The following is a 27,942-nucleotide window of genomic DNA, read 5'->3' as shown; positions in this document are numbered from 1 at the left end:
ATCCGGGAGGCTTCGCGGCTGCACGGGGGGGTTTCGGGGCCAGGCTGGACGAGCGCAGCCTTCTCCTGAAGTCCTGGCGGCGACTACAACGCGCCTTTGGCAACCAACGTCGGGAACAAACGCTGCCCGCTGGACAAGTTGGCCGGCTCTTCCAGCCCTGCACGCCTACGCCCGCCGCGCCCGAAAATCTTCCGCCAGACAGCCGCGCGCGCCCGGTTAGGACAACGCGTCCTTTTAATGGACTTCTTTAAGCGCAAGGGCGCCCCATAAAGATGTAAACGGTAACCTTTGAGCATGGGGAGAGCGCAGGCTGGCCGGACTTTGCGCGCGCAGGGACGGGCTGAGCCCGTGCTGCCGGCCGCCCGAAAGCGAGCCAGGGCTCGTCGCCGGGGCCGGACGCGCCCCCGACAGCGGTGGTTCTCAACCTCTTCCGCACCGGGCCCCCGAACACCGGCGGGCAGGCCCACCCCAGCGCGGGGCACTAGGGCCCAGGCAGGCTGCACGGGGACGGCCACGGGCGCCCACTCTTCTCCTTGAGAACGGACCGGCACCCCTTACACGTGACTCCCCGGGGCAGGGAGCCTGTCCGGCTCCGAGCGTGGCCAAGGAAGGGCCTAGAGAAAAGCCCCGGGACGCACCCTGCCCTGGGTGCAAGCCGCCGCCCCGGCCCGCAGGCACCAGCCACTTGTCAAGTGTGCTGATGCATTTCGGGGCGAGGCGGCCCCGCGCCCCGCGGGCGGGCGGGCGGCACCCGGAGCCCGGGCGCGGGCGGAGCGGATTGTCCCTCGGCGCGCGCCGTTCGCCGCCGCTTCCTGCTTCCGGTGCCGGGGCTATAAAGCGGGTCCCCGCCGCGCGCCAGCTCTCCAGCCTGCCAGGACTGCCGCCGCCATGGACGGGCCAGGTGAGCGCGGCCGGGCTCTGCACCCCGGGCTTCGTGGGGAGCTTGCACCCAGGGCAATGGGGGGGAAGCTGGGGGGTTTGCATGCAGGGCAATGGGAGGGTTGCACCCGGGGCAATGGGGGCAATGGTGGGGGGAGAGTTGGGGGGGTTTGCACCCAGGACAATGGGGGGGGGGGAGCTGGGGGGTGTTGCATGCAGGGCAGTGGGGGGGTTGCACGCAGGGCAATGGGGGGGAAGCTGAGGGGTTTGCATGCAGGGCAATGGGAGGGTTGCACCCGGGGCAATGGTGGGGGGAGAGTTGGGGGGGTTTGCACCCAGGACAATGGGGGGGAACCTGGGGGGTGTTGCATGCAGGGCAGTGGGGGGGGGGGTTGCACCCAGGGCAATAGGGGGGGAAGCTGGGGGGTTTGCATGCAGGGCAATGGGGGGGTTGCACCCAGGACAATGGGGGGGAGCTGGGGGGTGTTGCATGCAGGGCAGTGGGGGGGGGGGTTGCACCCAGGGCAATAGGGGGGGAAGCTGGGGGGTTTGCATGCAGGGCAATGGGGGGGTTGCACCCAGGACAATGGGGGGGGAGCTGGGGGGTGTTGCATGCAGGGCAGTGGGGGGGGGGGTTGCACCCAGGGCAATAGGGGGGGAAGCTGGGGGGTTTGTATACAGGGCAGTGGGGGATTTGCACCCAGGGCAATGGGGGGGGGGGAGCTGGGGGTTTGCACCCAGGACAATGGGGGGGAGCTGGGGGGTGTTGCATGCAGGGCAGTGGGGGGGGGGTTGCACCCAGGGCAATAGGGGGGGAAGCTGGGGGGTTTGCATGCAGGGCAATGGGGGGGGAGCTGGGGGGTGTTGCATGCAGGGCAGTGGGGGGGGGGTTGCACCCAGGACAATGGGGGGGAGCTGGGGGGTGTTGCATGCAGGGCAGTGGGGGGGGTTGCACCCAGGGCAATAGGGGGGGAAGCTGGGGGGTTTGCATGCAGGGCAATGGGGGGGTTGCGCCCAGGACAATGGGGGGGGAGCTGGGGGGTGTTGCATGCAGGGCAGTGGGGGGGGGGGTTGCACCCAGGGCAATAGGGGGGGAAGCTGGGGGGTTTGTATACAGGGCAGTGGGGGGTTTGCACCCAGGGCAATGGGGGGGGGGGAGCTGGGGGTTTGCACCCAGGACAATGGGGGGGAGCTGGGGGGTGTTGCATGCAGGGCAGTGGGGGGGGGGTTGCACCCAGGGCAATAGGGGGGGAAGCTGGGGGGTTTGCATGCAGGGCAATGGGGGGGGAGCTGGGGGGTGTTGCATGCAGGGCAGTGGGGGGGGGGGTTGCACCCAGGGCAATAGGGGGGGAAGCTGGGGGGTTTGCATGCAGGGCAATGGGGGGGTTGCACCCAGGACAATGGGGGGGAGCTGGGGGGTGTTGCATGCAGGGCAGTGGGGGGGGGGGTTGCACCCAGGGCAATAGGGGGGGAAGCTGGGGGGTTTGCATGCAGGGCAATGGGGGGGTTGCGCCCAGGACAATGGGGGGGGAGCTGGGGGGTGTTGCATGCAGGGCAGTGGGGGGGGGGGGTTGCACCCAGGGCAATAGGGGGGGAAGCTGGGGGGTTTGTATACAGGGCAGTGGGGGGTTTGCACCCAGGGCAATGGGGGGGGGGAGCTGGGGGTTTGCACCCAGGACAAAGGGGGAGGGAGCTGGGGGGGTTGCACCCAGGGCAGTGGGGGGGGGGAGCTGGGGGTTTGCATCCAGGACAATGAGGGGGGGGAGAGCTGCGGGTTTGCACGCAGGGCTGGCAGGGTGTGGGTCATGGGGCTTTCCTCGTGGCCATGCTCAGGGCCAGGAAAGCTCTGCGCTGCTGCCCCCGGGCTCTGACTCCCCGTGTGATGCTTGTTGCCAACAGGGTTGAGCTTGTCCCGGGCCGCGGAGTTCACCTCCAGGCTGAAGCGCCAGCCCCACTACTTGCTTTCCCAAAACGTGACGACCTGGAACGACCCGCTGGAGGTGTGCCTGCAGCGCCAGGTGGTGCAGGAGACCCTGCACGTCTTCCAGCACGCCGTGCCCGTGGAGGGAAAGCCCGTCACCAACCAGAAGACCTCGGGTAAGAGCAGTTCTCGACAAGCTGCGGCCTTCCCTTGTCCGTGATTTAGACAAACCCGCCTGCTAATTTGGAGCTGGCGTTGGGTGCCGTGTGCTGAAATGCAAGTCGAGGTTCTTTGGGTCGAGGCGATGCCCAAAGACCCTTGTCTGCCGCTGTCCTTAGACCAGCACGACTACAGCCAACACCCCTGAAACGAAAGCGCCGCTTGCAGAAGTGCCCGCGGCTTCTGCGGCAGTGTTGTCGATCTCCCTGTGCTCCTCGCAAAGCCTGAAACTGGGTTTCCTGAGAGCGCCTTTCAGGGCCAGATGCTTTCCTCGGGGTGGGGGGGCTCCAGATGAAACCGCGCTCTTGCAAGAACTGCCTGAAAGTTGCATTGTTCTGCGGTTTTCCACTTGATGTGGTGCTGGATTGTTGCCAAACGAGGTTTGCTCAACTGATGGACCTCTGGCAGTTTTAAGGCCGCCTGCTTTCACCTAAAAGTAGGTATGAAGGCTGGCAATTTGGATAAAGTATTTCCAAGGTGTGTATCTCCACCTGATACAGACTTTAAACATATGTTATTCCAAGCACAGATTCTGGAGTTTTGCAAGCAAGAAAATTTCATTCCTGTCTTCTGATACTGGAAATCGCTGTTCTGTAGGGACTTCCAAGAGTAGCCTAAAATGGCTCTTTTTTTTTTTTTTTTAGTTGGTTTATAATCATTCTCGGCATTTAGGAATCAATTTTCCTCTTCAAAGTGCCCTACAAGCATGAATTACGGAAGCTTTGTAACATCCTGGGGAGTTAAGTAATTAGCCTGTGCTTTACAGATAGGTGTTTTCTTTAGTTCAGTTTTCCTTTCTCAAAGGCCCAGAAGGGGGCTGCAGACAGAACCTAGGGCCAGAAATCAAGATCTCTGCCAGGTTTGTCTTTTGGTTTTTTCAGCCTTTTTAGTCCTGGCTCAATATTGCAATATATTCTTCCATCTATTCAGTCGAACAGCATGCTATAAACCTCTTATTTAAATGCAGCCTCGGCAAATCTTCATGAAAAGCTTCACTGCTTAACTTTGTTCCTTTGCACTCTTTCAGGGAGATGCTGGATCTTTTCATGTCTGAATGTGATGCGTCTCCCTTTCATGAAGAAGTTCAACCTCGAAGAGTTTGAGTTCAGCCAGGCATACCTCTTTTTCTGGGATAAGGTACAGCAGTCTTGAACATATACCCTCCTTAGTGGAAACTGCCGGGGTACAGCTTTTAACTGACTCGGCAGTCGAGGAAGAAACACGTATGAAATGAATGAAGTTGTAAAATAAATGTTTTAGAGGGATAGACTGAAAGTTATTCTTCAGAGCGAGGGAGGGGAGGGAGAAATAGGCAGTTTGATCTTAAAACTAACTTCCTGGAAGAGTGGGATTTTTTTCTTTGAGGACGTGCAGGTCCCCTCAAGGTGCTTCAGGGAAGTGGGATAGGAGTACCACCACGGCTCTTTCTACGTTCTGTGACCTACCAGTGGAAGCTAATGCACTTTTCTGATATTCATTGTTTGTACTAGTAACAGAGCCTGTCGTCATCCTACGACTTCTGTTCCCCTCCATCCCATCTCACTTTGATCCTCCTGCTTTCAGACCCCATGGGCACATCTACATGTGCATTAATGCTGTGTTGTTCCTGTGCATTCAGTTTAGTACCTGTAACTACAGCTACTAATGCAATGCGCAGGAACTGGCACTACTGTGCAGTAGCACCAGCACACGGTCTTTTAGTGATGCTAATGCGCAGTAGATTTGTTCTGCTGTGGGTTAGCACGGCGTTTGCCGTGATGCACTAATGCACAGCAGAATTACTCCCTCCACTGTGCTTTTAGCATCTCGTGTAGATGTACCCACGGACTCCTTGATTGTAATAGAAATGATGTTACAGAGTGAAACCTAGAGAACCAGTGAGAAAGTAAGATTATATATAGTGGCAAGGGAAACCACAGACTTGCCTGGTAAGCTTTCCAAAAAGCCAGAGAAACGCAGAAATGAAGTTGCATACGTTATGTCACAAGTGACGATTGTTACCCCGGCTGTTCTGTTCCAGGTGGAGCGCTGTTACTATTTGTTAAATGCCTTTGTGGAAACCGCTCAGAAAAAGGAACCTGTGGAAGGCAGACTGGCACAGTTCCTGCTTACCAACCCCACAAATGATGGCGGACAGTGGGATATGCTGGTTAACCTTATCGGTAAGGAAAACTGATTACGAGGGCTCCCTGCAACTGCACGTTGTCCACAAAAGCAGGAACGAAGGAACCAGTATGTGTGTTGTCACATAATTTTTGTTCACTGATCGCTGGTGGTGTAGTTGTGTAAGGGCTGCCATTGCCAAGTAAAGGTACAGCTCGGGCCCTGAGAATCAGACTTGCTCACACTGAAAGCTGAACAAACTTTTGTGCCGGGTTGGAGTCTCACTGCTGTAGCCCTTCTGCCTCCAGAACCTCATCTGGCATGGATGCGGTCCTGACGTGCTTTTTTCCCCCCCCCAGTCTCTAGAACGAATCTTGTCAATAGTTACTAGAAAACAGGCCTCTTGCCACCCCCCTCTCAGTTCATTCGAATTACCTATTGATTCCTCAGAAGATTTTATGTTTCAATATGAAGACTTTGTAACTGTGGCTGCCTTAATCTGAGCTTGATTGCAAACAGATATGAATTATGCCTCATTTATAAAACGAACAAATGTAGCTGGAGCCCTTCAAGCCCTGCTGTGAGTCAGAGGCTTAACTGGACTTCATAAGTAACTTTTTATTATTATTTTAGCTATGGTTAAGATGATAGTCTGTGCACTCAGTGCTAACTGCCATGCTTTTTAAATGCTTTGAGGTACACTGGTCCATCTCCCTTCTTACTGCTTTACCTGGTCCTTCATTTAAAAAAAAAAAAAAAAATTTTTTGGCGTGTAGACACTAGTTGTAGAAGCAGAAACATCCTCACAACAGCAGCAGCAGCGGAGCCAGTTAACATATCTGTTTTTGATGATATTTCAGCTATTAATATTGTACAGAAACTAATGACAGCCTTCCTCAGGGCATCACGCCAACAAGTAATAGAAAGGAGTCCTAGATAGGATGAGGTCTCGTGAACTGTGGCCAGAAACAAGGCTGTATTTTAGAGGTTCACTGTCTTCCAGCTTGCACCAAGTCTGGCTTCTAGTAAACTTCATAAAAGAGCACCCAAGTTTAGATCCAGAGAAGTTAGGGGCTGGAAGGGACCTCACGAGATCATTGGGTCCGGTACTTGGGCAGAAGAGGCTGCTGGCATCAGATGGGCCCAGCAAAGTTGTCCAGCATGGGTTTTTTTTTTTGGTTTTTTTTTTTTTTTTAAGCAAAGTATTTCTGCTGAGGCAAAAGGCATGCAAAAAAAGGGGGGGGGGGTGATAGGATCCCCCTACTTCATGGTAGCCCAAAACAATATCAAAAGGACACTTGTATTTATTTTATAAACACACAAGAGGCCCAGTCCTGTCTCCTTGTGAGCCAGGGATAAAATGTGGGACTTGCAGTGTGCCTTGAAGGTTAATGAACTTGGACTTCCTGTGGTGCAAGAGAAGCAGGAGGCTCCGAAGCCCGTGAATGCTAATATGCATGTCAGCAGCCCCCGTTACAGGTGTGTTCAAAGTTTGCTGGTAGCTGTGGCCAGCGCTCTAATCTCTAAACTCACCCTGGGGTTTTGTGCGTTGTCACTGGTGACAGCGGGACTGCAGCCAAGTGAGGGTATCTGCCAAACCCAAGCAGCCTAAATATTCCTGATTAAGCCTTCTGTGACAGATGTGCCACCCCATTACACTTGGATAAATTGTTTGGTATGGGTGTAACTCGGATAATGGAGCTGCCTTCACTTACATTGGTGCATACTAAGAGAAGTTGTTTTTCTGCTGTGTTGGGCACTGGTGAGACCTCACCTGGAGTTGTGTCCAGCTTTGGACAGGCCCCACACTTCAAGAAAGATGGGGACAGATTGGAAAGAGCCCAGCAGAGAGTGACAAAAATTATTAGAGGCCCGGGAAGCAAGACTTAATGAGGAAAGGCTGAACTAGGGTTATTTAGTTTGGAGAAGAGAAGACGGTGGGGGTGAGACAGCAGCTAGACTAGATGACCTCAGGAGGTCCCCTCCAGCCCTACTTTCCTGTGACCCTATAACACTTCTGGTGACAGGTTGGGGGTATCTGTGGTCCAGTAAAGAGAAACTTTTTTTTTAATGCTTGCAACCTGCACAAATATGATATGGAGTCAGTGAGGTGAAATGAATACGGCACTGTATGATGCCAACATTAAAGAGATGCTGGTTTAAGGCAGACGTATCTTTTTGGGATCATTGAGGATATTCCCCAGTTCGGGTAACAAGAGCCAGCCACTGAATGAGGCCAAGAATTGCCTCCCTCCTGGAAGTGGCACTGAATACGAAACAGATGGAGGGCTCTTCAATATGGGGCGTTTTCACTCAGACCAAAGTATTTGACACAACCATCTTTTGACCTTCAATACGCTGACCACTGCACCATCCTTGTGCCACTGAGGGAAACCTCTGGACCACGCTGGATCTCCTTGCAGAAGCCTACTAATCTTTGGGCCTCTCGTATAACATTGAGAAGACTAAAGTGCTCTACGAGCCCTCTCCAGGTCATGCATGTCACTCCCCACAAGCACGAGACAAACCATGGAGGGAAAGACCCTGGTCAAGCGCTTCCCTTGTCTCCATAGCCACCTCTCAAAGAGCGAACGTTGAGGAGATCCAGAACATTGAGGATCTGGTGTGCAAGGGCCTCCTTCAGAAAACTGCTTCTGCATCTTGCTATTGATCACTCTCCAGAAAGACTCCAAGATCCAGATCTACAACACGGGCATTCCCGCTCTCCTCTACAGATGTGTGAAGCACGGGTGACCACCACTATCGTCTTCAGAGCCTGGAGAGGTATTACCAGTGATGCCTCCGGAAAATGCTCCACACTAAATGGGAAGGTTGCCACACAAACGCCAGCATCCTTGCTGAAGCTAATGTTACCAACCTTGAGTGGGTGGTCCTCGAACACCGGCTTTGCTGGACTGGCCACTGTGTGTGTAGGTGCCCGACACGACTGCAGAACAAGTGCTCTGCTCCCAGCTTAGTTGGAGCCTGAGATCTGGTGGCGGTCAGAGGAAATGCTAGAAGGAGACCTCAAGAAAATGGGCGCTGACATCGAAAGCTGGGAGGAGCTGGCTGCTAACCAACTCCAGTGGTGCTGCGACCTCAACCAGGCAACTTCTTGCTTCGAGGTACAGTGTTTTGCCCTCAAAGCGGAGAAGAAAGAGCAGAGGAAGGAAAAGAAGAGATCCTGGCCTACGGCTTACTATCCCCTGTGGAAAGACCCGGGACTTCTGTGGACAGTTCTGTGGCTCAAGGGTTGGACTGCGAAGTCACCTCGAGACCCATCAATGAGTGCGGATTCATAGGTTGCGAGGCTGGAAGGGACCTCGCAAGGTCATCGGGTCCAGCCCCCTGCACCAGGCACGAAAGAGCTATGGGTAGAGCATATCCTCAAACTGAGGGATTGCTGGCAAGTACTGAATAGTTACAGGAAGCAGAGACTTGGAAACAAATAAATAAGAGTGGAAGAGTCTCCTTGCAGGCTAGAAATGATCTTGTCCTCTCCAATCGTCTTGCAAAGGCTTGCTGCAGGAAGGAGAGTGTTTGATTTGAGTTGGAAGCTGTGTTCAGAGACTGTTAAGCAGAGGTATTAATGCTGGCTGTGTCGAAAATCAAGTCTGACTGACAGCTATTTTTCTTTATCAATTCTCTTTTAGAAAAATATGGTGTTATTCCTAAGAAATGCTTCCCTGAGTCTTACACCACGGAGGCCTCCAGAAGGATGAATGAGACTCTGAATCATAAGGTAACGTTTGAAGCGGTGCTAAACCTCTGGTTAGAGCATCAAGCTCCCCATGTCCCTTAACCTGGTCAGAGCATTGAGGAGCTGTCTGGGGTACTCCCTTGTTTCCACATGCACACTGGATGGGAAAGAGCACGTCTGTTCACAAATAATGGCTGCTTAACTGGATGTTGTGGTCTTGTTTCCAAACTGCAGCTTGAAAATGTTCCCCTTGGCAGTTGTAACGATGGCTTTTAATTCCCTAACTCCCAGGAGAAGAATTCTAGATATGTGAATTCTAGATATGTGGATAGTCCCCTATGAACGATGTGTCCAGGGAGAACTGGGATTTTTTCTTTCCGTTGTGCCAGGGGCTCTGATCATGCTCGTTGCCACATAGGGTGACTAAAACTTAAAAGCATGGATTAAAAAAAGGAAAGATCAGCAGGAACCAGCTTGCCTAGTAAAAGGATATAGTACGATCAGAAGAAAGATCCATTATTGCTCACTGAATTGCTGAAGTGTGAGACACACAGGAGTCGTGATAGGACTTCTTGGCAGTGTATGACTTCACTTTAGCTGAAGACTTCCCCAAAGGTTTTCTGTTTCTTTCTGACTGAATTTTGAATTCGGAGATGCATCCCTTGAAATCTGTACAACTGAGGTTGTAATAAAATGCGTGCTGAGGCTTCGTGCTTCAGGCTTGCTCCGGTTGTTCCAGTCTTGAGCTTGGACCCTGGTAAACCAGCCAGCTGTGGGGAAGCCTTTAGTGCTTCCTGCTCCGAAGGGAGGTGACAGTAACTTTTGGCACCTGGTCTTTTCCCCTTGATTCTCACCACCACAGGAAAATGCTGCAATATATACATTAATTTGAAAAGATCAATTATGCAAGATGCAAGCCACAGAGATGGTGTTGCAAGATCTGGATATCGTTGTCTATTCTGGTAAACTATTGAGCAGAATGTAGTCTTGGGAAGTTCCTGACAACCGAGACCCCTGCAGACTGGTAGATGGAAGAGCTGTTGCTTGCTTCCGTGGCAAAACATTTTTGTTGATCTTTTCCAAAATGTTATAAAGCTTGACATTAGGTTCTTTCTTTTACGTAACAGTTTTGTCCAATCTTTTTTTGGTAATGTCTAAAAAGAGATGTCTGCACCTGCAGCGTAGAGTTCTGACCTCTTATATGCTGACTTGCTCAACAGATACTTTGATTGTTTTGCAAATGTGAAATGGCTTAATTTTTAATTTTTATTTTTAACAGATGAGAGAGTACTGTTTACGGCTAAGAAACATGGTAGCGAGCGATTCAACTAAGGGAGAACTTGCTGCTGCAATGGATACTATGATAGAGGAGGTAATGTTTTATAACCTGATTCTCTCCATCAGGAAGGGGTTGCAATAGATGAGGTTGTTCTGGCTTGCTCTTGTTCCAGAGTTACCTGGACCATGCAAAGGAAATCCCTCTTATGACACACAAAACAAGTGGGCTATGTCTGTACTGCTTAGTTGTGGTGCCAGGCACTGCCGTGCTGAGACGTGCACCTGCACACGTACGGTCTCCTGAGCTGGGCGGTGTAGCTGCCTTAGCTTGTACTGCTGCGTGCCAGGAATCTCTGCCTCGACAGGGATGTTGGTGTGCGTGTGCAGAGTAGGTGTGATGTGTCAGCAGGGTGGTGCCTGGAGCTGTCACCGACTGATACCCGTGTGTCAGTAGTGACAGATGGGCATCCCTTCCCTACATGCTGCTAGGGCACTTGGTGGGCGTCTCCCTTCGCAAGCCCGTCTTTGCAGTGCTGCTGCGTTTGGATATTCCCATGCAGATCCCAGAGCTGTGATTAGTTTACTGTTAGCAGAAGACCTGTTCTGCTAACCTCATTAAGCCCAGTTATTACATGACACAATCGAGCCATTGCAGTTTTTAACGGGGGCTAAAACCAGTGCGTGCAGCGCCTGGCATCATGAACACGGGCTGGATGAGCTGAACTGTTCTGTCTGCCCAGGTGATGCTGAGAAGTTCTGCGCAGTGTGTTGTTGCAGAAGTTCCCCACGAGAGAGCAGAAGAGAATAACCAAAGCAAGTTCAAGCTGCTTTGCATTAGCACATAGACAAGATCAGGGGGTATGTGTGCCACTCTTCCATATCAGTGAAGAAAATGAGTTGCTTTAGGAAAGCCAGCGAGGCTGTCCAAATACTGGGTGCGTTAACTTTTAAATAAACTAAGACTATGGACAAATGTAATGTTCACCTCCTTTAGAAGAGGAAAGGGAAGGGAACTGTTTTAGCACATACATCAGCTCTGAAGATGTCACGGTTACACCTGTATGCTCCTGTGATGCTATGAGCGAGCTAAACTGCTGGAGCTTTCCCTGTATATCGCTGGGTTGAACATGGCTGCATGCTAAGCCAGCTTACTCTGTTCTCTTTAAGTTTTCTGATTTTTTTTTTTCCAAGGATGATTTTAAAGCAGCACATATTGCTCATGGGATGTTAAGGTTAGTGTTAAGGTTCTTTTTTTAAAGAAAGAGGCTTCTTGTATTTTTCTGTTTTGACGAGTTTGGGGGTATCGCTATCCTTATGGTCTGGTATGAGATGATGGTGCTGTAGGCCTCTTCCAAATCCAGCTGCTGTGGGATTTCCTAGGGCTGTGTTCAATAGCATTTTGCAGCCTAGCTTTTGCACCTCCCAAAGGAGGTGGATTTGCTGCTTGTTTCATGAGGTTATATTACAGCATAATATGCCTCGCCTTTATGCAAAGCATTAATTAATGATCCTTGAATCTTCCTTCTTCCTGTTACCTTATTCTTTGTTCTACTTGCACAAGTTTTTGATCTTTGGCTCTAACTTTCTCAACACTGCAACTTAGTACTTTGTGGGTTAATGGGCCATTAACATAATTCCCATTGTTAAACTATGCGTCTTGGAAGCTGTTGCAGAATATGTAGTTTCTCAGAATTGGCTTGGTTGAGTCAGATAGGGCAAAGTGCTGTAGCCCACTGATTTTCTTTTTCCCCTCCTTGCTTTGTTCAGAGTATAAGTTTTTAGGGCTGGACCCTGGAAGCAGAGCTCATTAATGGCTCATTAGTTCTGTCTGAATCTTGAAACTATAAAAGGTTGTTTATTCCTGAGTGTTACCCCAGCTCTTCCTGTTTCAGCACTAAATAGCTGCCTGGTTTCCTTTCGGCGACTAGCATTGCCCAGCTGCACCTGTCTTACTCTTTCAGGTTGTTATTTTGCTTCACTTGTTCCTATGCATCTGAACGTGCCTGGATGCCAAAGTTTAAAGCTTCACGTGACAAGACAGAAACCTTAGGAATGGGTCTAATTTCCTGCAAATGGATTTGCACAGTTGTCTGCCTCCATTTACTTCTGGGCAGCAATGCTGGAGCTTCAGCAGAGCTGTTTGTGCACTTTTGGTGTGAATACTGAATGTCTGGTGGTCAGCCTGTCCCAGCACAAAAAAGCACCGTATCAAAGTGGTGTGTGATAGGTCAGAGGCTTACGTCACCACAGTTTACATGATCGCACTGAAGCCAGAAAAGTTCAATCTCTTTTGTGGACTCTGCCTTATCAGTAGTGCTCCTTCTTTTTCCCCTCCTCACCCCGGTCTAGTTTTTAACAAAAGAGCCCCAGCACACTTATCACTGGAGTGATTATAAAGCACTGTTGAGTTGAAATAAGCTTCCCCTGGGAAGGAAGCCTTTGAGATAGTACGGGGTGGTCTATGGTGGGTGTGGTGGAAAACAAGACGGGGAGACCTTTCTGCTTCTGCTGACTTGAGATTTCTGTCTCCATCATTTTCCTTCCTCTGGTTGGAACCGCTTTGCCTGCTGCTTTCCTTTTGGACCTTCTCCGCTGGCTGCTTTATTTCCGTGATCCCGGGTGGTTGCGAATCTAGGCCATCTGAGGCAAAGTGGAAATGTCCACTGGCAAATGTTATCTCTGCGCAAACATAATCTGTGTGAGAATCCAATATTTATAGCAGGTCAGGGATTTATTTTTTTTTCCTCTTAAAACCTTTTATTAAAAAAACATGTTCTGTAAAAACTACATGTGTGAATTCATCCAGTAAAAACATGAGCCCACGCCCTTGTTTCCTCTTAAAATTAATCTCTTCTACTATTTTTTCCCTGGATGTTTCTGCTGCCCTGAGGAGTTGCTTGTGTTGGAGGGCAGGTAGTGTAACACAGGAGTGCTCGCTCGACGTCAGAAAGACTGGCTGGCATGAGGTGTAAAGCTAAAAGTCCGTCTGGTCAGGAGAGCACAGATAAACCCAAACCCCTCCACTCCCCCCAGACTAGAGACTGAAATCTAGTGTCGCTTTAAAGGGAGAATAAGACTCATCACTGCTGAAGGTGTCTGCTGACCCACCGTCACTTCTGTACGCACCGCTAGTCCACGGTAAAGGAAGCTAAACGAGGGCAGTTTACACTGGAATACAACACCTACATGATTGCAGTTTACCATCTGCTAATTGTGGGACAGTGCAGACGCACAAAATAGTTAGTGGGCTGGTGTGAGAGGCAGTCATCTTCCCCCTCTGCAGGCAGGCGGTATCGTTTTAGTGTTCATCTAAACCTCCAGAACGGGGCAGAAAGTCAGAAAACAAATTAGCAATGCGGTTGTTTCCGCAGAAGTAAAACGAGATTCTGCCCTTAAGTTTAGGCATTTCATGGAGCTGAAAAGGGAAGCATGATGCTTCCAGCAAACTGCTGTTGGCACTGGAAGGAAGAAACCCGGCCAGCTCGAGTCCTGAAGCAACTGTAGGTATGGGGTAGTCCAGGGATGCCGACTTAGCCACTCATCCTCATACAGCCTGCTGGGACGGGCCAAGGCCTGTGACGGTTATGAATTAGCCTGGCTCGTTCCACGGAGGAGGAAGTTGAAGTCGTTTCCAAAAATGTGCAGTTTCCTCCTAATCTAGGGAGGGCAGGGGGTGAGGAGACGGACAGGGGCCCCAAGGTTGTTAGCGTGGACCTTGGGGCAGGGTCCGGGAGGACAAGACGGGTGGTTCTGCACGAGGGAGTTCAGACCAAGGGAGGCTGATCCCCTGCGAAAAGCTTCACGTGTGGGTTCCCTCTAGCGAACAAGACTGAAATTGCACTTGAGGAACACGGAGCCTGCAGGGCTTCTGGAACTTGGGCCTAGAAGTAAAATGAATTGAAGACTTTAAGATAAACAGTATTTTAACCAATACTGCAATCTTTGGCTTCCTTCTCTCCACCAAGTTCAGGTCATCTTGGCTGGATGTTGCCTAAAAACTAACGCATCCCATGAAGCACAGTGGGAAGGCGGGGGAGGGCCCCCTGAACCCTGTGTTTTAAAAAGAATTTGACTTAAAGTGATAGAATCAGCTTGAAATCTAAGTCAAGAAACGCCATGTAATAGAAATTAATAGAATCATGTCGGCCACCAAGACTCTTGCAATGAGCAGCCCGTGCCTCTCAAATAGCCTGCATCGCTTATCCCTAAAACCAGAACTTGTTAACCACGTTCAAATGGACGCAAGAAGACTTTTATTGTAGAACTTCCAAAGACTGTAAAAACTGCTTCTGAACTACAAATCCATGTTGCAGAAGGAAAGGGAATTGGTGGCTGTGTAACATTAGGAGGAGTGTGTGTGTGTGTGTGTGTGTGTGCGCGTGCTAGGAAAAAGTGGGTTACTGCATGCACGGCACAAGCTGTGCACTACTAAAGCAGCTTCCCATACAATATTTGCATGTGCTGTAGTGGGGAAGCTTTCCTGAAAGGTGGCAATTGCCTTGACAGTATTTCTCTTCTCCCCCAGCCTTTAGCAGAAAGAGATTCCTCAAGGTAAATTGTAATGTGTGTGTCCTTTTCCTGTTACTGCGCAGTGTAAATACCACTACTGTTTCACTTTTCTCTGGCTTTGCTAGGGTTAAAGTTTGGGCGGTGCTCTAGCTCAGCTGCCTTGGACATCTTCTTTTCCTCCTGGCCAGCTTGGAATTTAAAATATTAGCGTCTGACCTGGAGGTCTTTGGCAAACAACATGCCTCCAAGGGGGAATCAGTGATGTCTTTCAGCATGGGGAGGAAGTTCTTAGCTGTGTAGCCTTTAGTTTGACTTTGAAGACTTGGGGAATGGGGTATAGAGAACTGACTGGCAAAAGATTTATTCGAGCGGTCAAGCATGGAGCCGTTTGGGTCTCAATTCTGCACCTGGTTCCTACATGAAGGTATCAGTTGACTTGCAGCATGTCTTTAACACCTGCTACATATATAACATCATGCACATCACTGGTGCAGGTGAATTTTCAGAGCTGTTTTGCTGTCCTCTGCAGGTCTTCAGAATAGTCAGCATCTGCTTGGGGAGCCCCCCGGACACCTTCTGCTGGGAGTTCAGAGATAAGGAGAAAAACTATCACAAGATCGGCCCTGTGACACCACTGGAGTTCTACCAGGAGCACGTCAAGCCGCTCTTCAACATGGAAGATAAGGTTGGCGAATACAGGAGCTGCTGTCTTGAGTCACAGGATAGTAGAGAAGTCGGGCTGGAAGGGACCTCGGGAGGTTGCATCTAGTCCAGCCCCCTGCACAAGATGGGATCGTCCCTATCCAAGCCATCCCATACAAATAAGTGCATGAGCAGCCCTCTCACGTGACTGCCAGGCGCAATGCCCCAAAACACCAGACACCTTTTTACTGTTAAATATAGCGTCCTGTGCTCCGTTACAGAAGTGGGGTTTGTACACCTGAGACTGCGGGACGTGGGTTTAGATGAATAAGTGCTCCTAGTGAAGGCAAAGTTGGTTCTGCATTTTTTAGCATTTGCTCTTTGCCCTTCAGGTGGTTCTGCGTTAATTTGGGCAAGGTATTTTGTGATTAAGTTGTGACAGGACGAGGAACAGTGCACAGCTTACTCAGCCATGGACTTGTATTTAAAAAAGATCCTGTGTAGCAGCTGAGATGCACTTACTAGCCTGGAGACTGTCTTCTGTACTCTGGTAGTCCAGCCAAAGCTCTCTTGGGCCGCATAGTGCTCAGTCAGCTAGAGCAGAAGTACTCCCTTCTGAAAGTTAGTTGTTTCTTTTGAGTAGATGCGTAACTCGCTTTGCAATCTTGATCACGGCAGGTTTGCCTTGTGAATGATCCTCGACCTCAGAACGAGTACAGCAGGCTCTACACTGTGGAGTACCTGGGCAACATGCTGGGCGGCAGAAAAACCCTCTACAACAACCAGCCCATTGACCTCTTGAAAAGGTTGGCTGCGGCTTCCATTAAAGATGGCGAGGTTTGTTTGCTTTCTTCCAGTTGGTAGCATGGTATTTCTGTCTCTTGTGGTGTACAGCTATGTTGGGATAGTGCCCAGGTGTGACTTCTTCCTTCTGTTTTTAGGCTGTGTGGTTTGGCTGTGATATTACAAAACATTTCCATGGAAAGCTGGGCATCGCTGACATGAATATGTAAGTGTAGGAAACTAAAATAAAAAACAATTCTCTGAAAATCAGGCTAACGAATGAAAGTGCTAAAGCGATCAATGTTTTAGCTGTTTCCAAAAATGGCTTTATACCCAAAGATGACTGGGTAGCACGGACTTGTATTTTTGTTTTTGAACCTCCTTTCTTTTTCTGCTTTTTACCTGAAATGTTGAAACTTCATTGAAGTGCACTTCCCCTTCTTTGATATAAAATATTCCTGTGTTCAAGGAGAGGTAGCTGAACATCTTCTGTGCCCAGACAGAAAGGAAGGGGATGCAGCTCTGGACAGATGTATGTCTGTGCGGCAACTCGACAACAGCTCCTTTATTGAGCTTGTGCATTTCCCCCATTGTCTAGCATCTAGTGAGTGGCACTCCTAAAGGCGTCTGTGCTTTGCATTTATGCTAGCTGAGATGTTTGGAAGTAGCGGAGATTCCCCGGGTCCCTTGCGGTGCATCGCTGCTTGCTACGCTGCATTCCACTCCCATCCTGCTGGATGCTATTATATGCACTTCCTGTTTATAATAAAAATACTGTTCCCTCCATCCGTATTCATGCCCATGTGTGTATGGCTTCCTTATAGATTTAATCATGACCTGGTGTTCGGCGTCTCTGTCAAGAACATGAACAAAGCAGAGCGGCTGCTGTTTGGAGAGTCTCTGATGACCCATGCCATGGTCCTCACTGCCGTCACAGACAAGGTATGATCCCTTCCACAAGCGCTCGTGGTGTTTGCACAGATGTATTTGAATTTTCCTGTGGTTTGTTTGTGTGCTCAAGGCTCATTCATAATGCATAGGTTGTTCTGCGAAAGGTCAGTATGAGATCGTGACGTCGCAGTTGTGCATAATGTCTGGGGTTTACCCAAGTCGCTTGGTCCCGTGCGAGGGCTTGGAAAAACTGAAAATACTACCTTGCCATGGAGAGAAGAATTCTAGACAAGGGGCAGGCATAGCTTCATCCTGCCTAGAAAATCCCTTTTAAAAAGAAGGCAGCAATTTGACTTGTATATTCTGAAACCTGAAAATGCAAGTTAGATGGATCTCAATGGGATGTGGATTCTAATCAGTCTTCCTAAGCAGAGAGTCCACTATAATAGGTAGCCTTCTCCATGTTCTCCTGCTTAATCAAATCTTGGTTTTTTTATGGCACCAAACATACGTGCCGTTAAACCTGCTTGAACTACCAGCAGGAGGCACTAAAGTATCCAGTAAGATGCGCACAAATCGGTAGTGCCCGACTGCCACCTCCGCCGGTGAAGAAGACGTTACAGTGCCAGGTCGCTGCGGAGCCCCAAGTTGTATTTGCTGACATTGTGACATGCAGTAGAGTAAACCAGAGGAGAGACTACATGATCAGGGCTCTGGCGTGCTGTCACTTCGCTCTGAATTTTGACGAACGAGGAAGGCTTGTGAAGTGAAAACCTCCACGCGCTCATAAACAGAACGGGATTTGATTGTGGTCTGGAGGAATGTGGCAGATGGTACTTTGACAACCAAGAGATCACTTAAAAGCAGTAGTGCCTCTTTCACACTAGAAAAAGCCCAGAATGCGAAGGCATTTTCCCTGTCCAAAATTTATGTCCGAACATGTCATTTATAAATCCTAACTTAATCTGAAGGAGCTTTGATAGGCAGTTGTAAATCCACTGAAGCATTATTTATTTTTTACCTGTTGTGTAAAAGGTTTTTGATTGCAGTGGGATTTTCCTTTATCTTTTGCTTTCAATTTTACAATGTAATTTTTCTTTTAAAAGGCACATTTGACATGGATTATAAATGGACATGGATTAACTCTGTTCAACCCAGTTTTTATATGCCAGAAAGTAGTTGAGAACGGGCTCAGTTTAGTTCCTTTGGTAGAGATCGAGTATCGTATTTTTAACGGTTGTTTTTTTTTCTTTAATGTTTTATTCTTATCTCCTCCAATTTAACTTAGCCACACTAGCAGTAGGTACCTGGCTATCAAAGGATAGATGAGTAAGAAGTTTTTCAAAGACCAGTTATCTCTACCTCTATCATGTAAATCACTAACAAGAAAAGATATCAGAGGAAAGGAAAAAGCATGCATTTATATATTCTCATGGGGAAGGACAGCAGCAGCACTGCATCTAGAAATAGCCAGCAGATAAAGCAGTTTTTTCTTCCCAGGGCTTCTACAGGCTTGATATGCGCACGGAAACAGAAGTTCATGGGAGGGTGCCTGGTGGTGAGACCACTTGCAGCGTTCGTGTGGAAATAGCGATCTGTTGTTTTCTGTGGGGCTGTAACTGGCTTAATTTTTTCTAGGAGAAAGCAGGCATGGAGCCCCATGAAGGCTGCAAAAGTCTGCGGACTTTGGTGAGCCTTTTAAAAATAAAGAAGTGATACAAAAGTTGGCATATTCCCATTGGGAAGAAAAGACCTTGAAGACCAAAGCTGGTGCTGTGTGAGGGGGGAGAGAGGCATCCCTTCACTGAAGGGCCAAGTTGCTAATAGATGGGATGGGGCTGGAGTGAGAAAAGCACAGTAAGAAGCTCCTGTGTTTTCCAGCTGAATTGCAGCACCGATGTGGGAAGAGGCCTTCTAGGTTGAGAGAGCAGACGGGAAAAGCGTTTCGCCAGAATAACAACCCCTCCCACCAGCGAGCCCCCGTGTTTCTTCCCGACTGAGACGATGTTCGTCTGTCGGGAGGAAACGCTGGGGCGTGGAGAGGGGCACAAGACTTCTCGTGCGTTTTAATTAGAAAAGTTATTTCTCTGTAACGAAACACTACGCGTGGGGCCACGGCCGCTTGTTCACGTGACGTGTTCAAATCGGTCCAGACAAGTCCACGAACTTTCATCTCCTCTGAATGCAAAAATGAGCTCGCCTCCCCCCAGCTGTGGGTTGTGCCGAAACAGGAAATCTTGTTCTCCCTGAACTATTTTCATTGTCTAATGATTTACTGTACACCACACAACCCTGCACGAACAGCGATTTTATTTATTTTTTTTATAGGTGTATCTAGAATAGACTGAAACAAGCCGGTATTTTATTTCTGACGGGTGCAAGTATTTCAATAGCTTAAATCTTTCAAATCTAGCTAGTCGCAAGAAAGGAGAAACCCAGCCACACTATAAAACATAACCAGGCTTCTAGAAATGTTCACAAATGCTGTCCTGTCTTTATTTGAGTCGACGGTGTTTACCAAAACCTTCCAAAAATGCCCAGTTCCAAGTATCTGGAGTGATGTACCCAAGCTATGATTATTAAACCAAATGTTTTGGCATACCTTGTTGCCAAGACAGCTGCAAGGAAAAAGGACTGGTTTTATAAACTTCAGCCCCTTGGTCACTTGTGTTGGCGTTGTGCTAGTCGTGCATCTAGACCTGCTCAGAGACGCTTTCCGTTTGGAGCAAGTACCGTGCTGGGTGTTGGATCTCGACTGAGATACTGGTAGAGCCACTGTTTGCAACGTACCTGAGCAAAGTCCTCGGAGTTTTTAAATGGGACTGAGACTTTCTTGTTTTGTTAAAACACTTGTTATCTAATAATGGGATGATGACTTGAACTAGACAGATGGGTTTTAGAAATGGAATAACCCTCGTGTGCTTGATGCACAGCGTAAGTAACCTGGTAGATGGAGTCCTAGAAGAGAATTCAAGTGTCGTGCTGGTGGTGGGGTAATGGTTTTAGAAGTGGAGCTGGTGACCTGGCGTATGAAGCCAGCCATTGAACTGTTTAACCATGTGCGTTTGTTCCAGGATGAACAAGAAGGAACGTTTGAGAAATGGAGAGTGGAAAACTCCTGGGGTGAAGAGCGTGGCTGTAAAGGTAACATCATTCATAGACATGGGACCCCGCTGCTGACCTTCATGTGTGAAAATAATGGGACTAGGAGAGGGGCTCTTTTTGCTAGGATTCTGTAGGTTGCAAATGGCCTCTGTGCCCCAAGCGAGATGCTGCAACATCGCAGAGCCATAGGAAATTCAGGTTGAAGGGACCTCAGGGGGTTGCATCTGGTCCAGCCCCAACTACATCATCCCAGCCAAGGCTTTGTCTACCTGGTCTTAAAATACTAATTAACTGCAAAATAGCATAAGGTTTTCCTAAGGCCTTTGGGTCCGGCTTGAGGATTAGAATCCCGAACTCGGATCGCTGCGTACTGGCCGTCTGTATTGCCTGCTCCAAAGCTGGTTTGCAGACACAGCTGTACCAAGTACAACATGTCAGCAGATGGCTGTGCTCTTTTTAATGGACACAGATTATGAGCCATCTTTCCAAATGAAGTTTTGTTTCATGGAAGGAAAAAAAAAAATTGTGGGGAGGGTATAAAAAGGGCTGAGTTGTTACTGAAATTCATCACTACGTACCCCAGCCAGATCACTGGAAGCTGTCTGGGCTCTTGGAGATGCCTTGCTCAGGATTGAGATACAGAGGCTCAGTCACCACTAAGGTCTCCTGTATTCTAGGCATGGGCTGAGCCAATGGGTTAAGTGGATGAAGGCAGCTGATCTTCAAGCAATGCTAGTACCTTCAATTTAAAGAAGCGGCATGGTGTAATAGCTAGGCTAGGCATAGTGAAATTTTTTTAGCCATCTCACAGAAGCAAAGGTTGGGAATCTTGTTGAAGTCACTGAATGGAGAAGTAAGATGCCTGTAAGTAATATAACTCTTGCATGCGGGGGTGCCCAGTTCAGTAACGTTTGCACAGAGCGTCGACATTCCAGATGTGACAGTAGCCAGCAGCGCATGGTATGCCTCATCCGAGGACAGCTTGGCTTTGTATTGTAACTTCTGGCAATCGGATCGTTTAAAGCATAATTTCTGCATGAAAAGATGAGTGGAGCAAGGCCAATATTTACCACCAGGTAGTGGTCTAGGTTTGGTCTCTGCACGCTTTTTAACTGCCAATAATTCTGTTAATTAACATAGCATTGGCTGCTTCCCCTTTGGGAGGACTCGAATGACTTCTCACTGTTGGATTACATGCACACTTGTTGGAATTATTATTATAAATTGGAGGCAGCCTTAAAACTCAAGAGTTCGGTCCCCTGTAGAGCTGAGTGCTTTACTGGTGATTTCCTGCAGTCGGCTTTGTTTTCACTTGTCGTGATGCCAGACTGCGGCCAAGAGCGCGGTCATACCCGCCGCCGGCAGGGCCTCTCCCGGAGGAGTTTTAAGAAAGATGTATGTGTGTTGCAGTGATTCACGGAAAGTAACACGATAGCAAGGGGTTTGTCCTCAACTTCGGGTTAGTTTGTCAAATGCTCATCCAGTCTTCAGTGCTATCTCTAGCGAAAAATAGTAAAAGTTTTTAATATTAATGTGTCTAATAAGCTTGTCAGGGAGGGAGAAAGTCATTGCTGTTCTGTTGCTTTTAATCTTTTGCTGCAAAACATGTCATTTCCCCATCTGAAAACAAGCTAGCGTTTTATTCTGAAATACCTGGGATTCTAGAAAGCCTTTTAATAAAGAGCTGATAGATAAGTTGGCAACTGCTTTTCAAAACCAAACAAGATAGCGATCACTTCTGAGAACTCTGCTAGCGCACAGCCCATCACAAATACTTTATCGTTGTAAATAAGAAGGAAAGAAAATCACGAGTAAAAATATTATGGGAGTCAGAACTGGTGGTAGAAATGATGCCTTTAATTAGACCAAGGGGGAGACTTTTTAATCTTTCTGGTTAGCTCTGCTTGCTAGTTCTCGCATCTCTGGACCCTCACCACATCGCGGTTGATGCACAAATTGACAGAGGCATAATTCATGCCTAGTTTTTCTACAGTATCGTGCAGTATTTTGCACACTTTCCCCCCAAAGCTTATTCTCTCCCCAACTATACAGTTGGTCCAGTAAAAGATATAGTGAAAACAATCCTTCGCTTCTCACCTACTCCCTGGATAATCATAACACTCCAGCCCTACTACAGTATGGCTTTGAGACCTGATTTATCTATCAGTATATCGTTAATTTTGCTCAGGTGAGTTTACTGCTTTGGAAAAACAGGGGCTGAACTGTGGCCTGGCTCCAGTCAACACTGTGAGCAGATGTACTTCACAGTATTGTGTTGTGGAGACGCAGCTGGGATTATAATGATGAACCTTTAGCTTCCTCATGCAAAAAATTAAATAGAGTGGGTTTTCAGCCCTTTATTTTTCTGAAGTTTTTGATGTGCTAATAATGATCTCGGCACGTGCTGGCCCATGGGATAGATAGAGGTTGAATGGAGACTCCGGGTCAATACATCAGCTACTTTTTTTTTTTTTTCTTCTTCTTTAAAAGCATAGGGTCTGGTGACTGATGCATTGTTCCTGGGGATTTCTCTTATGAGAAGCCATCTTCCTGAATTGTAATTATGTGCTGCTAACCTTATGGCAGAGGGATGCTTCAAGGGGAAAAAAGCCCCATGTTCACTTGTCCTGCTTTACGCGTGCGCAGTTCAGCATTTGCTAGGGCTTAAATGGCATAGTGGTGTGGGGGAGCGAGTCACTGTTCCTGTCTCGAAGTAGTGCTGTAAAAGTGTTTCGGTGAATTTGCTGAGTAAATGCCCTCTGAGTAAAGTACTTGGAAACACTGAGTGGGTCGTGCAGGGGAAGGGGTGAGTAACCGTCCAAGGTAAGTGGAAGTGCTCGTTGCATCAGTCGGTGACCGCTCCGCTCCTGTCATCGAGTAGATTGATCAGGCTGCCAATCAGGTTTTTGGTCGCAAGCAAAAGGAACTAAGTGGCCTCAGTGTTTCAGGGGGTGCTGTCCATTAGCGAGCAAAGATTTGCTTCATCTGAACAGGAGTCTGCTCAGAAGAGCTCCAGATCGGAGGCCGTGACGCGCGGTGGTGGAAGTGTGTTGGCAGAGCTGTGCGAACGGGCACTAGGCTGGAGCGCGAGTGGGCGCTACCGGCTCAGGACTGAGGTGCCTTGACAGACCTCTCCTTGGCTGTCAGCCCAAGAAAAGACTGCCTTAACTGCAGAAGATGAAAATATGTAGCACCGCAGGTTTCAGAGTTAGTAATAACGAGCTGAAAGCTAGCCAGGTTACTTGGTATTCCTTGGTTTACTCTGCCGAGCTTGTAGCTCACCAACACTGCAGCTGAAGCCGCTTTTTAGAAGCAGTTATCCCTTCTTCTACCTGAAATGTTACAGGCGTGAGCTCATTTTACATGAATGAGTCCTCCTCCAATTATTTAGTTGTTGCTCGAGTTCCTTCAGCGTGGAGCAGGAGGACAGATTCGATGATGAACCTCATGAGGTCCCTTCCAGCCTTACTTTCCTAGAACTTCCAAAGAAGTTGCCTTCTTTGATCGTGGTATTGTCTTGCTGAGTATAACAGCATAAAGCCCTTGCCATGCTGTCTACCTGCACATATTGTGCGCACAGCACTTGCATGCATTGGCTCATCCGTGCAGGGTATTGCGTTATTTAGCTTCCTCTACTGTAAGTGGTTCCTTGGTGTAGAAAGCCTTGGTCACTGCCTGTTCTCTTCATGGTTATCTGGGAAATGTTGAGACTTTAAATGTTTCATCAGACCTATTTCATCGGCTTGACTTGTTTTTTTGCTTCAGATACAAGTTAGGGGGAGGCGAATCCTAACTCGTTCTGGGTCTCGCTCCACCCCTCCATTCAGCTGAAGGCAACTAGATGCATCCCTTGGGAGTAATCCTTCTTGCCCACTGGCCAGAATGATTAATTTGAGAAGTAGCGTGAGACGTGATGGTCTCCTCCGTGTTCCTGCTAAGGAAGCTCAGGACTTGAATTCAGATAGCCTAGTGCTCCTATTCGATTTCTAAGGGAGCCTGGCAGTGAGCACATCTTATCTGCCTCGTGCAGGAATCAGGTGGCACCAGGCTGCTGCAAATCCCTGCAAAGCTGTACCTGGATAAGCCCAGTGCGGAGGGCTAACATCTGTATCACTAGGGGAGATGCCAAGAATGAAGTTAGACTTGGCTCATCACGACTGAGGCCTGGTTGGGTGTGGGGGATAAGATAACAAAGCCTCAACTTCGCCGTTTCTTGAGCAGGCTGATAAAGGGCGTTGGCTGAATCCCCACAGCAGAGATTAGACTTCTGGGTTACGGAGAGGATGGCAGCAGTGGGATACAGGCATTTCTCATTCGGCCTTCTCGGGGCTCCTCTTTCACGGCTCTGCATATGGCATAGGACAGTGGGAGACGGCATGCCTGCTCTCCTCCATTTGGTAGTGCTGGAAGCGAAGCTAGCGCCAAAAATAAAACCCACCAGGAATGAAGTGCTGATGATTGCCTTCTCCCCAAAGGGGGGTCCTGCGCAGTGCAGCGGTTGGGAAGGAGACATTGAAACCCCTATCTGCTCCAAGTTAGGCATCTGTCTGGGGTGGGGGACAGCCCTTGGAACAGCTGGTGTGGCCTCTCCGAAATATTCAGTGACTACAAGAATCCCTGTTGGAAAAAGACAGCGTGGATTCACGAAAAGTTTTCCAAGGAGTGAGTGCGGCTGTTGACACGCACCACCTTTTTTAGGTAAACTTCCCTTTTCAAGAGAGAGAAATCCATTCTATATTTTACTGGCATCTTATAACCCTCCAGGCGAGTTCAGTCGCTCTGCTTATTTTGTGCGTCCTGGGGAATCGGTACAGGATTACCTAACTTTGAACCCAGTTTATCCAATAAGCTGTCTTTTTAAAAGCAAGGAAGAGGTCTTCAAAGGTGAACAATGAATCAATTAACACATCCGTTCGACAGGGGTCCGTCTGTGTGTTCTGGCAGGAGGAGAAGGCTTTCTTATCCGCAGCTAGCAGCGCACAAACAGTTGTCAGGCTGTCGCCCCTTTTGACTCCTCTTCTCCCGGCTGCTTGATGACAGCCATATCCCGTTGCTTTCTTAGGAATTTTACTGGCGTATGGGATCAGCTTGCAATCCTTAATTTGTTTACTCCCTGGCAGGGGAGTATCGTTAGCGTAGTGTGTCCTGGGCAAGCTAGCAGGCAGAAGTGCCAAGTGATCTGCCCAAAGTCCCAGAGGAAATCTGTGGCAGACCAGGGGCTTGAACTTTGATCTCCCAGGTCCTCCACTAGTGCTCAGCCTCTGAACCATCCTTGCTTTGCTAGCTGCTCGTACGTTATAAATGCTGCCTTCAACAGACTCTCCTTGGTGGGAGAAGTCTGAGAAACGAGGAGTGGCCTAGGAAATTAAAGCACAATCTTCTACTCGCACGGCACCGTCTGCTCCGAAGGTCTTTGTGAGGAGTCATGCACGACCGTCTGCTCCAGAGGTATTGAGGAGGAGTCACGCACGACTGGGCACTTGTCAGAACACGAAGGGACAATTCGGGAGTTCTCGTTTCCCGTTCTCCTTCATTTTCATCGACTTCCAGGCGGCTAAAATGGAATCGCTAGACTGCTGGGTCCAGGTGGGACTCCACCGTCCCTTCTGCCCAAAATACAACAGACTCCCCCCCCGCTTCCATTCACCCCTTCAGCTGGACCGCAGAGGCCACGATTGTGTCGGGGCAACCTACTTGGGTGTACGCATTGCATTCCTGAAGGCATGTGCCCAACTCCTCTTAACGAAGAAAACGATACCGCATTCGCCGAGAAGGCCTGTAGCCAGGGTCGCGAACAGCACCCCTCCTTATTTGCATGTGCTGAAGTTGTACTTGGCACTTCCTCCTTGTTCAGACCTCACGATCCTAATCGGCGCCGTCAGGCAGAATGGCAACAGTCACCGAGGCAGAGAGTTCATTATCCTCTCAAGGTGCAATTACTTGTTGGCTGTCGGGAGTGAGAGGTTTTTGTCCCCCAAGGAACTCATATCCTGAAGAGAGAGAGTAATCAAGACGGCTCCCCTTGCAGTACTTCCAGAACGGCTCTTAGGCTGGATTACAATTGATAGGCTTTTTAATTTATGGGAATTCAATCTGATCTCTTGCTTTACAAACAAGATGGTATAGATAGATGAGCTTATTGTCCGTATTCTTTGGGCATTTTCTTGTTTCATTTGATTGTGTGATGATATTGTTACAGGGACAAGAGGAACTTTATTACACAAAGCTTCTTCATCTGTCTTCTACCAAAGGCACCTCCTCCCTTTCCCTGACGGTGCATATTTGCAGTTCCCCTTGAATTACCCAGAAGGGGGGAGCTAATTGGCTCAAGGGAGCAGTTTTATACCAGAAGAAGAGATGTTCTAGATGTAGGCACTTTTCTTATGCCACTTTGAAGGCTCTTCAACTGGGACTTCCCAGCAAGAGCGTTTAATATAGAGGGAAAACTGGAATTACAAGGTATGGTTTATCCTCACAACTTATTTTGGCCAGAGAGAGATTGGCTTTGGGCTTGAGAAAAGAAATTACCCTCTTTATCCTTTCCCCAAACCAGGGAAGTTTGAGGTTTCTTCACAAAGATAAAGTCAAAGTTGGCTGCTGCGAGCGACTGAAAATTTGGTGAAGTTTCTGATAGATGTGTGATACCTCTCAGCATGGGATCAAGCCTTCCTAGATCAACTGCGTTTCTTCCTTCGTAACTAAAACTCTGTTTTCGTTTCCAGGTTACCTGCTCATGACTGATGACTGGTTTTCTGAGTATGTGTATGAAGTCGTGGTGGATAAGAAACACGTGCCAGAGGACGTCTTGGCAGTGATGCAACAGGTTCCCGTTATCTTGCCAGCGTGGGACCCCATGGGTGCTTTAGCAAAGTGAACTTCAAAGTATTTGCCTCCTGAAGTAGATGCAATAGAGAATCCTACTGGTTGAAAGCCATAGCCAAATGTTCATGCGACCAAAGTACTCGACTTGGTCCATAAGTCTTGATATGTATGCTAAGGATCTTCTTGGGAAATAGCGCTTAATTGGATGGCCGAACAAAAAGGTCTAAGACGGGCTACTCTGCAAGGAGAGAAACTTCATGATACTGATTTAAAGCGCTTTCAATAATGGTTTGAATTTTTTTAAAATCTTGCTATGTTTTTAATAAAATGGACATAACTCCGTAGAACTGGTTTTGACCAGCGGTCTACAAAGAAGGGTTGGATAGATGGCCATATTTTAGCAAAAGTAGTTGAGTGGTATTAGGACAAATAAGTAAAATACTTAAATACTAACTGTCCCTGCTTCTTTTTCATTTTTACCATAAAACAAATATTTAAAAGGAGCACTTGCTTTCCTTAGAGGCATTTCGGTGTTTGGTTTTTTTGCTGTACATCAGGAGCGGGTCTTAAGCGGACAAGCTCTGAGAAGGCAGCACTTTCCTCATAGTAACTTTTCAAAACCTTTCTTGCAGCACAAGGGGAAGAAAGTCTTCCTCAGCGTGCTTAATACACCCCAGAATCGGTATCGGGTCTATGGCAGCGTTATTTTTCAATAAGATTACCAAGAACAACCATAAATATGTTCATAGGCAAGAGTCAAAGAATGTGATGCTCAAGCAAAACTGTTTTTAATTACTGCATTTTATTTGGATATTTTCAACAAATAGATGGTGCTATGAAGCTTTTGAATAAACACTTTCTTAAGTGACCGGCATAGCTTTGTTCTCTTTTTATTTTAAATTATTTGCATGCAGTTTTATTAGCTGGGGAAAGGTGTTAGTGACCCACAAAACGGCCCTTAGAGTCAAAACACCAGCAGATCAACAAGCCATGCTGCTTTATCTTCTCAATGGTAGTTGCCAAGGCTCTCCTCCCACCCAGGATGAAGATGAGTACAAACACACCATCTCATGCACACTACAGGCACTCA

The 27,942-nt window shown here is 48.4% G+C and overlaps 1 protein-coding gene across 1 annotated transcript; it reads left to right on the top strand.

Moving 5' to 3' along the window:
- The first annotated feature begins 807 nt into the window (after positions 1-807).
- On the top strand, positions 808-27,726 carry BLMH (bleomycin hydrolase). Its single transcript, XM_014600205.3, has 12 exons — positions 808-901; positions 2,779-2,976; positions 4,047-4,156; positions 5,040-5,181; positions 8,776-8,864; positions 10,102-10,194; positions 15,139-15,294; positions 15,930-16,088; positions 16,193-16,260; positions 16,859-16,976; positions 20,000-20,069; positions 26,753-27,726. The coding sequence occupies exons 1-12, from the start codon at positions 889-891 to the stop codon at positions 26,902-26,904; spliced, it is 1,368 nt and encodes a 455-aa protein (XP_014455691.1). The 5' UTR covers positions 808-888; the 3' UTR covers positions 26,905-27,726.
- Positions 27,727-27,942: the final 216 nt, after the last annotated feature.

Source organism: Alligator mississippiensis, chromosome 14 (assembly GCF_030867095.1).
Source record: "Alligator mississippiensis isolate rAllMis1 chromosome 14, rAllMis1, whole genome shotgun sequence".
In the NCBI taxonomy this organism is placed as follows: domain Eukaryota; kingdom Metazoa; phylum Chordata; order Crocodylia; family Alligatoridae; genus Alligator; species Alligator mississippiensis.
The sequence above is the reverse complement of the archived record's forward strand: the minus strand, read 5'-3'. Positions and strand labels throughout refer to the sequence as shown.